General features: G+C 41.8%; 1 protein-coding gene across 1 annotated transcript; it reads right to left on the bottom strand.

Moving 5' to 3' along the window:
• Positions 1-4,603: 4,603 nt before the first annotated feature.
• Positions 4,604-7,575, bottom strand: LOC147880865 (uncharacterized). Its single transcript, XM_087402173.1, has 13 exons — positions 7,351-7,575; positions 7,133-7,224; positions 6,945-7,053; positions 6,761-6,849; positions 6,517-6,606; positions 6,332-6,404; positions 6,068-6,193; positions 5,770-5,889; positions 5,579-5,627; positions 5,253-5,425; positions 4,935-5,162; positions 4,758-4,835; positions 4,604-4,660 (listed from the first exon to the last, which is right to left on the bottom strand). Exons 1-13 carry the CDS (start codon positions 7,573-7,575, stop codon positions 4,604-4,606), a joined length of 1,509 nt encoding a protein of 502 aa, XP_087258299.1.
• Between the last annotated feature and the right edge of the window lie 5,547 nt (positions 7,576-13,122).

Here is a 13,122-nt window from a genome sequence, read left to right as displayed (position 1 = left end):
CAGTAAAATTTCATAAAAGCATGGTTTTTATGTATTTTTTCAAAAACCATCGCTCAAAAAGGCCATCTTTTTCAAATAAACGTAAAATTCACATGAAAAAGAGAGAATCTTTCAAAGATTCCCCTAGAGTTCTCTTTTTGAGGTTACAGTTCTCGAATTAGATGTTACACTGTTATGTGCCAAGTCAGTTTGTAGAGTAAAATAGGCTAGGTAGGATGCCAACTTTAATGATGGCGAGGCTTTGTACCACAAAAAGCATGGAAAAACTATCAAAGTAACAATCAAAAACTAGAGAGTTATGTACAGCGTGGGAACAAATCTTGGTTAGTATGCACAAAACATGAAGCTGCAACTGCATTGTCAAGGACTTGCTATGAAAGTAGTGACAAATCCAGCACTATTCACTATGAATTTCCTTGATGGCATCTTTTCGTCCTTGTTGTGACAATGCTACAAATGTGGAACTCTATAGAAAGGACAACAAAGTTTAAGCACATCATCAACATGGGATTGCAAGGCCACTTGTGAGCCATCATGGTTTACGACACAACCCTTTAAAGAAGGCACAAACAAAATGGTATGTGTGCTATTGCAACTATAATAAAATGGACAAGAAGGGTCCCTTCTAACTCGACTTGCTCCACAACATCCGCATTGGAATTCAAACAAAGGATTGATCACCTGACAAGATTTAGAACTCCAACAACTTGCCCATAGCCAGAAGTTGATGTCAGGACATTCTTTTGTTAGTGTAAAACAAATTTAACTTGGTGTGTTATCTTTTTGCCATAGCCTAGTTGAGAAACTTGACTTATAACAGTTTTGTGCAATGATGCTCAAAGATTGCCCTCTAGGACTACTCCAAGTATGCTGAAATCAAAAACTCCAAGAGCGTGTCGAGCATGCATGAACGATATGTTTTTGGCAATGTACATCACAATGCATTCGTCTACGAACTCTTGCACTAGACGTGCGAGTGTGTGTCTCCTCTCCACTACAAATGTTAGGTAGATCACAACATCTTTGGCTTAGCGCAACAAATTCTAGATAGAACGTGACTGGAGACTTATTTTTTGGTTTGTTGAGCACATACCATAGCACGGTCTTTAGAATTTCGCCCATTTACAACAATGACCTAGTTCGATGGTGGCCCCTCAAGATCTACTTTGACAACAATGAAGGTTATGGTGTCCATCAATGACACAAATGAAGCTTTCACTATTTCTACTTGGTTTGTTGCCCAGGGTGCGTAGATTTTGATGGGCTTGTCGGGGACAAAAGAGACATTGTTGCATCGACTCGTAATGACACAAAATAAGTCCAACCCTCACCTACAATTCTCTTTGTGATGGCTGGACCTTGTACCCTAAAGAAGTCCCCCACTTGCCAGCCATCTCTCAGCTATAAGACGTAAGCATGTGGAACATGGAGAGTGATTATTTCATAGCACTGGGCATTTGTCAAGTCGACTCGCATGAAGATAGGATAAGATACATCTTTATCCTTGAAAGTGCCATACTTTGCTAAAACCTTTTCCTTGAATGCAAAACGGTACGGGATATACTCTGCGAGTCCATCTATGGGTAAAACTGGAAGATTGTTTGGATGTGACAAGCCTATGTTTGCGAGGACCATTGCTTTGAAATCTTGTCCTCCAATGTTTGCATCATTCGGTATGCTAGAACAAGCAATTCCCTTCCCTTTATCAAGATTTGGTGGAAAGCTGGAGCTTGCTGAAATAATAAATGAGTAGGCATTGCTTTAATTGGTGGTGATTTGTTTATATTGTGTCGCACATTGCCATAAGAAACACTATCAATAAAGCATCCATGAAGCAAAATCTTCAATAATTGTACATAACACACTAAGAATAAACTAAACATTCATGGGCGAGCTCTTTAGTGAGTTTATATGACATGCTAAAACAAACTTTCTTGCTTATGAGAACCATTGATTTTCTAACATGCATTGCATCAAACTAGAAACTATCTGGGGATTTTCCCTATTTACATAGTGCTTCATAACAAATTGTCATTGTCTTTGTATATTATGCATAAAGAATAAGAAGAAGGCAAATATAGTACTCTTGCTCATGGATAAGCGTATTTATATGCTTTGTATGTAGCCTTTTTTATAAAACTAAGAAAACACTAGTCACTGGTGATGTCAGATTTGTTGTCTTCATCAACAATTGGAGGTCTAATGTCCAAATCTATTCTACAATGCATCTTTAAAAGATAACCTTTCTTCCATATCTCTTTTTGGACTGGACAAGATAATGCCTACGAAAGAAATACCAGCACCGCTGATGGATTGAAATGACTAACAACATGGAAACTCACCTTCGGCATAAGCTTGTTCGACACTGATATTAAATGTGATTTTCAAAGTTGTTTTAGTAGCCTACTTAATATTAGAGTTTGTAAGAAGAGTTCGATGTTTGCTAGGGTCTTTTGGTGATGCCAACACAAGAGGTAAATCGATCACTGTTACTGGACTAGGTGTCCTCGTTTTTAGTAAGCAACCCCCCTGAGATTGACACATAGCTCTCTATGCAAGATTATGCACACTTCACTGATGCTAACTGCAAAATATCAACCCTGACGTTACCAAAAAGCTGGGTGTTTCAGTCTCGAGTGAGCGAAACATGCAAATTAGTGTTGCAGGAAAAGCTAACTACCTAGTCATAGAGTCAGGCTAACAAGAAGTACTATAGAAGAGAAGAAAACACGGTGAGGGTTGTGACGTAGCTGAGGGAAGCCAAACCAAATACTGTCGTAGAATGCAGAGAAGAGGTTGGGGTGTCAAATTGGTAAAGGGCATGTGGATGCGACATTTGGAAAAACATACAGACTGAAACATTATTTAACAAAACAAAACACCTAAAATTAAAACGAACGCAAGACTCGTGCTCGCATTCAATGTTTTTGGCCTATGCTCATGATCGATACAAATGCAAGACTCGTGCACACCTTCATTGCTTTTGGCCTGTGCTCCATCGATAACATTCGCATCTTCGGATTTCCTTTCGACGATGCTATCTTTTTGTCTATTGATAGCGGAGAGTCTTCCAACATCTGCACGATATTGGATTAGCAAAGCACTTGCGTCGATATTCAGACTCAAAAACTGTTGGAGCGTAAAACAAAAACAGCGGTACCACGACAATGAGAAGTGAACTTGGGCGCAACTAGGTTGTGATTCCACTATGCTGGGATTCAAAGAATTACGAATTCGCAAAATTGAAAGATGAAAAAGGAAGGTTGAAACACGTCTTCTCCACCTCACACACCCTTTTCAAATTGGCTATTGCTGGTCTCCATGGAATCTCTTGATAGCTACCTAAAGATGACCGCAATGAGCACACACGCACTCCACTCTCCAACTATCAACATCAACTGCGCACTGTGCATTCGTACGTCTGCTACAAGAATTCTGCCTTCATTGTCCTCTGCTGCGAGGTCGATGAGATGAGAGACGATGGAAGGTACTGGTCTCTTGTTCAATCTTTTGATTTGTCAGATTGTCTGGAGAATTGTTGCTTTTGTGATTGACATCGCTTCCCCTTGTCATAGCAGCAGGGATGCTATCATGCACGCTCGATCTTCCCAACTCCTCTAGTTCTAATCCACTACAATTTCGCTGCTTCTACATTCCTTGACCTGAAGAGAAATTCATGCATTGTACGAGTTACATCTCTGCACCAGTGATGCTTGCAGACAGCCGTAGCTTCGCCATGCCTGCAGCACAACTCAACCGCTCGCCTAGAAAAGCTCGTTGCCCGACTTGCAAATCTCGTGGCGCAGAGCCTCCCACTGCAACTCTCGTAAGTATCCCGTTTGCTCGACGCTTCTTCCAAGGTTTGAGCTCTTTTCTGACGGGCATGATGGAACGGAGGCGGAATTACAAAGCAAAGTTGGCAGTCTTCTCGTGAATGAAGTACAGCCAGAAGGGGGTGTGCTCGAAAGGCAACCCCTTGATGCTGAGTTTTTGGCAAGAGAAATTGGCGATGGAGGGTACGTGTACAGGGCTTCTCCTGCTACCACCGTGCTCTCGGGTGGCAAAGCAGCTGGGCTGTTTGGGATATGCCATCAAGCTTTTGCATTTATTGAATTGTTGGTATCGACTTGCTATCTTGAAGGGAAGAGGTCTCGGCATACCAACTGTTGCGAGAGGAATGAAGTTTTGACATGCAGGAAGGGTCGGAAAGATAGCGACGAAACATGAAGCATGAAGAAAGCGCATGCAAGCCAAAAAAGGGTCACTTATTTTATTTGGCTGAATTTGTATTTATGTTGGTCAATGTGAGCACGCCACATTGGGCAGGAACCACTACGCGTAGTAGAACAACAAGTGTCCTCCATTCTTTGGCTGCTGTTTGCATGCGCTTTCTTCGAGACTGCGAGAGAGAGAGAGGAAGCTTGACACGAGATAGAGCGAGAGAGAGCGCGCGTGGGGGAAGTTGGCGGAGGATTTGGGGAAGAGAGAGAGTGTAGAGAAAAAGGCCCTTAACGTGAATAGTAAGTTGAATGGACCAATCCTTTTCAAACCAAACATCATCAGAAGTTAAACATGCAGAGTATGGTAAATGGGCAAATCGATGCTACTGCTCTCTTAATGCACTCGCTCCGCTCCCCGCGACCCGTTCCAAGCGCAGCACCTACGTACAGCATCCATGCAATCATCAGTCACTCAACGCAGAAAGACGATTGCAGCACAGCACAGCACAGCCGCAGTAACGAAGTTTAGGAGGTGACCTTGTCTTCCGTGTGAGAAAGCCTTTCTCCAAAAAGGGTGATCGTCCGGGTTAGTGTGTCCAGTTGACTCACTAGGCGCTGCAGCAGTATAGCGGTGCTTAATCATGAAAAATACGAACTAGCAACAGCAAGATGCCATAGTCATAGATTTATGCATCTCATTCATCTCCTGCTTACCTCAAAGGTTATCCCTACAGTCGCCACCCGCTCCATTGTGGCTTGGCCAGACGAACTGGCTTTTAGCTCAATAGCCGGGGAGGCACCCTTTTCTTGCGACACGCTACATACTGCTGCATTTGGTTTCATGATTTCTCCACTAGGAGTACTTGGCTTCCCGAGTTCCTGCTTGGCAGTACTTCGGACAGCTGCAGCGTTCTCTCTTCTGCTTACCTTGGTAAGTAATTCCTGCAAACAGCTCAGAATCCTGTCCATAACTGAAATTCGCAATGAAGGAAACACAACGCTCCCATTAATGTACTCATCTCATGTTGTCACCTGCAATCCTGAGGGACACGATTTAAGCTGCTTGCTATGAGGAGGCGGGGTAATTCGTCTGTTGTCCTTGCTGGTGCCTTTCTGTGTGAAAGACATATCAACTTGAACTTGGTTGGGACTTGTGGTTTGTTCGGGCTTCGAAACAAAACTAGCGAGATCGCGTCGTACACCTCCTAAAACATGTTCACATGAGAGGTCGGTCCAGTAAGTGCTGGGCTTGTGTAAAACAAGATGGGAACACTTGCGTACAAGGAGTTAGATTAAAGTGATGCACCCCACACGCCAAGGGAAATGGTGTTAAAGATTACGAAAACAGATTTCACCACCAGAGCATAACCGGCGAGGCTGCTCCATGTTACTCTGCCAGACCATAACCTTCAAAAGTTACAATCACCGGGACATGTTAATTGATTTGCATTGATGGTGGCATAGTTTTCAGATAAAACGATGGCATTGGGACGCAAAACGGAGGCAAGCTCTCTCACAAAAGACAAGAGAAATTAACGGGTCTTCTTACATGTTCATCCTGGCTACCTGATGCGAAGTGATCCCCGGTAGGAGAGAATTCTGCACTTGTGGTTTCTCCTTCGTGGCCCCTTAGAGTATAGAGAACTTGCCCTTCTCGCAGATCCCAAATCTGATCATAGCGAAATCGCAGTTTCAGGCGAGAGAATTAATTTTGGGCTTTCGCCCAATGTTCAAACTTCACATGAAGGCAGCCCTCACCATTGCTTAAGTCATTTCTTGTTTAAGTATATCCGGGATCTAGGCCAGTTCGATCAGTGTAAACGGAAGCAGCAAGAGAGTCCACTTACTTTGAGGGTAGCATCGTCACATGTGGAGAGCAGAAAATTTCCGGCTGGATGGAAGCTGAACCATTTGACGGCCCCTGCATTGCCGGCGTAATGCTGGATCAACATCTTGCTTCGAATGTCCCATATCTGAGAGCTCGTGGATATGTTTAAAGGGATGCAAGCAGTCACTAGCTGGGGACCATCTCTTCGGCGTTATGTGGTTACGCCTTTCAAACTAGCATCACCATCGGCAGAAAGCGAAGCATTTTTTAGGCAAATGGGCACCTGAACAGCATTGTCTGCGCCACTGCTTCCGATGCATGATCCATGGGGATGAAAGCGCGTACAGTTCACCATGCTGCACGGAGTGAATCAAAGTCCTCGTCAAGTAGATCCTGGAAATGATTGACTATCATCGACATTTCTCGTTGTGTAACTTGTGTTATGCACGGTGTTGGACTAAGACATACCCGAGGACGTCATTGAAGACATGAACACATTCGTGTCGTTCGACATCCCAGAGGCGCACCGTCTTATCGTCGCCTCCCGAAACTACCAACCTGCATCATCATTTGGTTAGAATACATCCGCTTAGAATTATGCTGTCGATTCCAGCCCCGTTCCTAATTCTTACACTAGAATTATGCTGTCGAGTCCAGCCCCAGTTCCTAATTCTTACACATTCGTCATTATTGTGTCCCTTGAAGTAAGTACCTGCCATTGGAATTGAACTCGGCCGATCGGACCCAGTTCATGTGTCCGCTTAAAGTAAGCAGGAATTTTCCTGTCTCGACGTCCCAAACCTAAGTTGGAAGGAAGTGCATTATGGGGTTACTATGGAGTTCAAGGCAGTCTCTGATGCCTAGATGCTTACAACCAGGACAGGACAAGCATTTACCTTCAAAGTCTTATCATCGGAGCCTGTCAAAAGACACTCTCCATCTGGACTGAACGCCACTGTTCTTACTGTGCTGCTGTGAGCTCTGATGACCGAACTTCGTCCTTCTCTGCAGAGCACGTACATCTTAGAAGATATCTACATTTTATACCCATCTATTAAACTGCAAATGAAAGCGAATCACTTACGCTGTTGGTATCCAAAGACGTACAGTTTTGTCCTTCGATGCAGATGCGACTACAGTGTCTAACGGTGAAACCGCAACGGCGCATATCTCACCCTGCAAAATGAAGGCTGGCGGCGTGTATCAGCATGAAAGTAGAGCTGGATCCTGATCTCGCCGATTTTTCTGCAACGCCCAATATTACATTTTTACCTATCATCGAAATTAAAAGTGCAGCAATACCTGATGGCCAAGGAAGCGGTAAGGGCGAATTTGGGTCTGTCGGGCTAGGTTAGGGCGGCAGAAGAGGCTCCACATAAGCACAGATCCGTCAACACCCCCAGACACCAGGTGTTTCATGTAAGGTCGGAACTTGAGGGAAGAGACGCCGCCCTTATGACTGGAGTAGGAGGTAAGTAGCGAAGGATCGGAGTGAGGGATGGAGGAGGAGTCGGCGAGGGGAGGCATGGCCGATTAAAACAAACGACAAGATGGACTGAGCAAGAAAGAAAGCAAGGAAGAAAGAAATCTCGAGCGAGCAAGCAACAAAATCAATCTTGGCAGTCACGCACCAACGTTCTCACCTTATAGGGAGTCACTTGCTAGCATGTATGGGCCTAGCTCAAAACAAGTAAAACTTTGTTAAGGGTTTTGCAAAGCAAACAACCAAAAAAAAGGGTCATCTCTTATATTCCTTAAGGAGTAAAACCCAGAGCTGGCCCGGAGGATTTCTAGAGCTTCGGGGGGAGAGGGAGGTTTAGGGGAGGGGGACGGAGGTTCGGGCAGAGGAGGAGGCGGCTGAGAGAGAGTGGAAAGATTTGGAGATTGACACATGGGACTTTGGAGAGGTGAGGGCAAACTATTGCCACATGGCAAAATGTGGCGAATTCGCGAAGGGTTGCAGTGGACTAGAAGGGGCAGGAAGGCGATTGATAGCACGTGTGACGTTTGAAGGCGACGGGCTTGAGAGGGATGAAGACACGTGGCACCACTCAGAGCACCACGAGACAGTCGCAAAGCGCAGTCAAGGGGTCCGATTGGACTCCAACAGCTCACTGCAGCAGACTTGGCCAGCTCACTCCAATTGGCATGCCATGTGTTAGTTCGAGCCTCGAGGCTTGTGCTACGGTTGGAGAAGGGAGGATGGCTAGAGTGCCACATGCCATTGGAGCACGGTAGAGAGTCTGAGACAGTTTGCGAGGAGACCCGCAACCCTGCAACTCTACAACTCTACCAGGTGGCACTGCTCTTAGACTGTAGCAGACTGTGGTGGCCACCCTTTTAACTGCAGCAAACTAACTGCTATGCAGTCGTCTAACACAGGCGTCGGCAACGTGGCGACGGCTATTGAGGCAACGCACAGAGCAATGAGAGGCACGACGCAGTGCGTAGAGCGAGATGCAAGGGGAAGCACGGCAGGACCAAGGGACTGCATGGGCAGAGGACGGCATGGGGGCAAATGACTGCATGGGCAGAGGCAGAGGTAGCAGCAACAACGTGGTGACGATAGCGGTACTCAATGCTCCCAATGCACCAACGAAGCATGCAATAGAGCTACAGTTATCAGCCAGACTCGCCAAACTATCCTGGGACTGTGAGTGGCAGACGACATAGGCGTAGCGGGCCAGCGCATAAAGTGAGAGACACGAGGGATTAAATGTAATGAATGGGCAGTGGCCCACGTGGTGAGACTACGTAGGCAATGGGACAGACTGCGGCGGCCACCGCAGTTTTTTTGAACACTCCCCCATTCAAACACGTTGCCAACTCACTTGGGCACGTGCAGCCCAGGTGGTCTTCTCTCCAGACCAGTTTCGCCTCCCCCGCTCATACCCGTTCTCCTCTATTTTCCCGCTCTATCGATCGCGCTTGCCCCCTGCGTCCATCACGGCTCCCCTCACCTGACATTCGTTTTGACTCCTGCCGTTCGACTCCCCTCACCTGACAGTGTGCGCGCATGTCTCCCCTCCATTCAGACTCCTGCCTGACAACACTGTGCTTAAAGTCCGTCTTCTCCCCAGGTTTTCATTTGCTCAAAGTCCATCTGTCTGAGAGAGCTGCGTGGATGTCCGATCCAGATCTCCCTAGCACCACTCAGATTTTTGTCCGACAGCATCCAGTCGAGATCCCCCCACTTGATGGAATTCCACGAGGAGTGAGCAAATCATACATATTCTCTCTCTCTCTCTCTCTCTCTCTCTCTCTCTCTCTTCACATTCATTCTCTCCACACACATTTTAGAAAGAGATATTTGTAATAATAGCTTTTTTTAATAATTTTAGAGAGAGACTTCACATTCATTCTCTCCACACATATTTGAGAAAGAGATATTCCACACACTTTTTTTAATAATAATTTAGAGAGAGAGAGAGAGAGAATGTGTGTGGAGAATTTTTTAATGTTATACTAAAATATTTTTTATAAATTTTTAAGAGATATTTTATGATCATAATAGTTCCATAATCATTTAACATAATCATATTATAGTATGTTTTTAAGATAATATAAATTTATAAGAGAAATTTATTATGTTTTGAAGATACTATTTTTTAAGATGTTTTTAATGAAGCAAGTCGATAATAATAATTAATATTTTTAATATATTTTTCTTAGGTGTCTTGCATTTTAATATGTTTTTGAATCTCTCTCTCTCTCTTAATATTATATTAAAAACATATAAATTTTAATATAAAAACATCTAATATAAATAATTGTTTTAAAAAACATATTTTAACATAAATTTTAAGCAATTGTATCTTAAAAAGATTAAAAATAATAGTATCTTAACAATTTTTAAGATACTATTATTTTTACTCTTTTTAAGATACTATTATTTTTCATATGTTTTTAATAATAATTCTTAGGTGTCGTACATTTTAATATGTTTTTAAATCTCTCTCTCTCTCTTAATGTTTCAATATAAAAAACATATTATATTAAAAACATAAATTTTAAAATAAAAACATATAACTATTATATGTTTTTATTGTTTGAAAAACATATTTTAACATAAATTTTAAGCAATTGTATCTTATCTTAAAAATATTAAAATGTGTGGTAAGAAACTATGTGTGCACATGTGCACACATAAGAGAGTGTGTGTCATGTGTGTGTGTGTGTGTGTGTGTGTGTGTGTGTGTGTGTGTGTGAGAGAGAGAGAGAGAGAGAGAGCATGCATGCATGAGTTCATTCCTCAACTAGGCCTTTGCAGCACCACAATTTTTAAAAAAAAAAGAGAAACATTTATTTTAAAAAATCTGAAGTCGTGGGCAATCAAGGGCCCTGTAGGGCTATTAGTATGTTTAAATATAATAAATTAAATGTCAAGGGGGGAGAGAGAGAGAGAGAGAGAGAGAGACACCTCCCCCCCCCAACACACGCACACACACACTTTGAACAATTATCTCACAAATACTTTAGAAATTAATAAATCGAGCTAGAGAGAGAGAGCATATTTTATGATCATATTAGTTCCATAATCATTTAGCATAATAATATTATAGTTTGTTTTTAAGATAATAAATTTATAAGATACAAAATTTAATCTAAAAGAGAAATTTATTATGTTTTTAAGATACTTATTTTTAAGATGTTTTTAATGAAGCAATTCGATAATAATAATTAATATTTCTAATGTTCTGAAAACATGTTTTAAGATGGTTTTTAAGACATTTTTAAAAATAATATGCCAGGCCGCTCCTATTTTTTTAGCACATCTATTAATCATTTATCGAGCAAAGGGTAGACAATGAGTTCATGGGAAAATAGTTGTTTGTGCCCAACTAATATTTTTAACATTATAATAATATATAGAGACGCGAGAGGGAAGAGATGAGATGAGGGAGGTAGAGAGAGATAGAGAGAGAGAGAGAGAGAGAGAGAGGGAGAGAGCAAAGTGAGAGAGAGAGAGAGAGAGAGAAGGAGGGAGCAACCATAAGGAGAGGGGAGGGGAAGGTGGGACACAAATTATTTTTCTTTTTTCTTTTGTTGGGGGAGGGCGCAGCCACAAGGAAAGGTTAGTGATTAGATCTGAGGGGGTTGAGGGAGTCACCATGAGAGGGGTAGAGGGAGAGGTGGAGTAAAGTTGAAGGGGGTTGAGAGAGCAACCCATGAGAAGGTGATGGTAAGTAGAGGTGCGGGGCTAAGGGAGTAGCTGCACCACAAGGAGAGGGGAGCGAGAGGTGGAGTAGGGACTAAGAGAGCAAATGCAAGGAGAGGTGAGGGGGATGTCAATGTTTTTAAAATAAAAACATTTATGGCATTTTTAGATAGTTTGATGCTAAGGGAGACTGAAGGCTCTCATCAAACGTTTGTTACTTAACATAGGGCTTTAATTATATAAAAAGCATGCATGCATGCATTTTAAAAAGTAGCATACACCACGGAATGGCTAGGGTGATCAATGTGTGTGTGAAAGAGACATATATAAGCCAGATGCTTAATTAGTTTGTGTAGCCATAAAATTGTGCTTTTGAACCTACAAGACCAACATTGAGGCCTTTGTAGAAAAGGTTTATGAGACATAACCATAGCCACTTATAAAGATATGATTTGGATGTGATTGGATGTTTATTTAAATTGGATTGCATTCTACCATATTCTTCAATGCTAAGTATGCTTTAATGGTGACAAGTGGGAATATCTGGACATCTATACTAAATTATAGTGAAGATGGAATGCCTATTCATTACCTAAGAATGCAAGGAGAATAGTTATCATGTATGTTTGACATATTGCCATATCTTTAAAAAAAATGCATGAAATGGGCAATAATGATCCACATTTCTTATACTTTATATGGGCAAACCTTCATTGAGAATGTGTTATAATGGAGGGCAATAGGTTAGGGGCTAACGGGAATAAGGTATACCTTTGCATCTCTTCTAATTAAATTTAAAACCTATGAAAGATGGAGTGGTGTACCTTATAATGTTTTATATAGTTTCCTTATAGCTTAGAGTAGCCATCCATAGTAATCTATTGTATGATGTCCGTAAACTATAAAAGTGCATCGTGATTTGAGAGTATAATAATATGTAAGGTATTTAATATGGTAAGAATTTGTATCCATCACATGATTTGTTAAGCTATAAAACAATATTTAAAATTATAAGGATGCAAATCTTCACAAGAAGCATGGTGAGATGAATAATCTAGGGTGTGAGGTGTGCTGGAAGATGAAGGGGACTAGATTTGTGTAGAGAGGTTACTTAAGTGGCTTAATTGGTGGGAAAATTTTTCTTCCAAACATCATTTCATTATGTCATGAAAAGAGTGCATAGAGAAGACTTTTGAGAATGCTTGGATTTGTTTTGATCTTTGTCTTCTTAGAGTCCTTAGGGTGACTCTCCTTAAATATCCATACAAGAGGCGCTGGGGGGAGGGAGGTTGTGGCCTTTACTAATGTTCATAAATAGAAGGTGAATGGAAATTTGTGAAAATGTTTTAAATTTGAAAATAGAAGGTTTAAAACTTACAAATCGCAAGGCATTTAAGATATATTTTTGCTTAAAACTTCCAAATTTTGAATGAACTAGTCTTTAAAAATTCTCAACTTAGAGGTTTTTGTAAATGCTTTCGGTGAATACTCAGACTTCAGAGCTGCAAAACTACATTTGCAAATGATAGCTTAATTCAAAACGGTCGATGAATTTACACACACACCCCCACACACACACACACTTTGCACACTTATCTCACAAATTCTTTACAAATTAATAAATCGAGCTTGGATGATCATCAGTTGAGCCAATGTGGCACTTTAAATCAAGCTTGAATGATCATCAATCGAGCCAATGTGGCACTTTAAAGAGGTTTAATAAACATTGTAGCCTATATTTATTTTTTCAAGATGTGTTAAGTTTGTGTGTGTGTCCATGTGTGTGTGTGTGTGTGTGTGTGTGAAATGATGTTTAGCCATTTCTCTTATCCTTGACCTTTAGTAGTGATGAGTGGATGTGTATTGTGGACCTTATTGATTGCTTAAAGAAACCCCGTTAGTGCCTCTGAAGTCAT

Source organism: Dipteris shenzhenensis, chromosome 31, assembly GCF_047967505.1.
Source record: "Dipteris shenzhenensis isolate YYH24624 ecotype China chromosome 31, Dip_SZ_1.0, whole genome shotgun sequence".
NCBI lineage: Eukaryota > Viridiplantae > Streptophyta > Polypodiopsida > Gleicheniales > Dipteridaceae > Dipteris > Dipteris shenzhenensis.
The sequence above is the reverse complement of the archived record's forward strand: the minus strand, read 5'-3'. Positions and strand labels throughout refer to the sequence as shown.

Excerpts from the sequence above, each read along its gene's own strand:
- LOC147880865 (XM_087402173.1), bottom strand. The coding sequence starts at position 7,575 with ATGCCTCCCCTCGCCGACTCCTCCTCCATCCCTCACTCCGATCCTTCG. Across the intron at positions 5,426-5,578 it reads GCCTCGCCGGTTATGCTCTG|GAGGTGTACGACGCGATCTC; the intron begins GTGGTGAAATCT and ends AACATGTTTTAG. Across the intron at positions 4,661-4,757 it reads TTTCTCACACGGAAGACAAG|GTGCTGCGCTTGGAACGGGT; the intron begins GTCACCTCCTAA and ends TGCTGTACGTAG.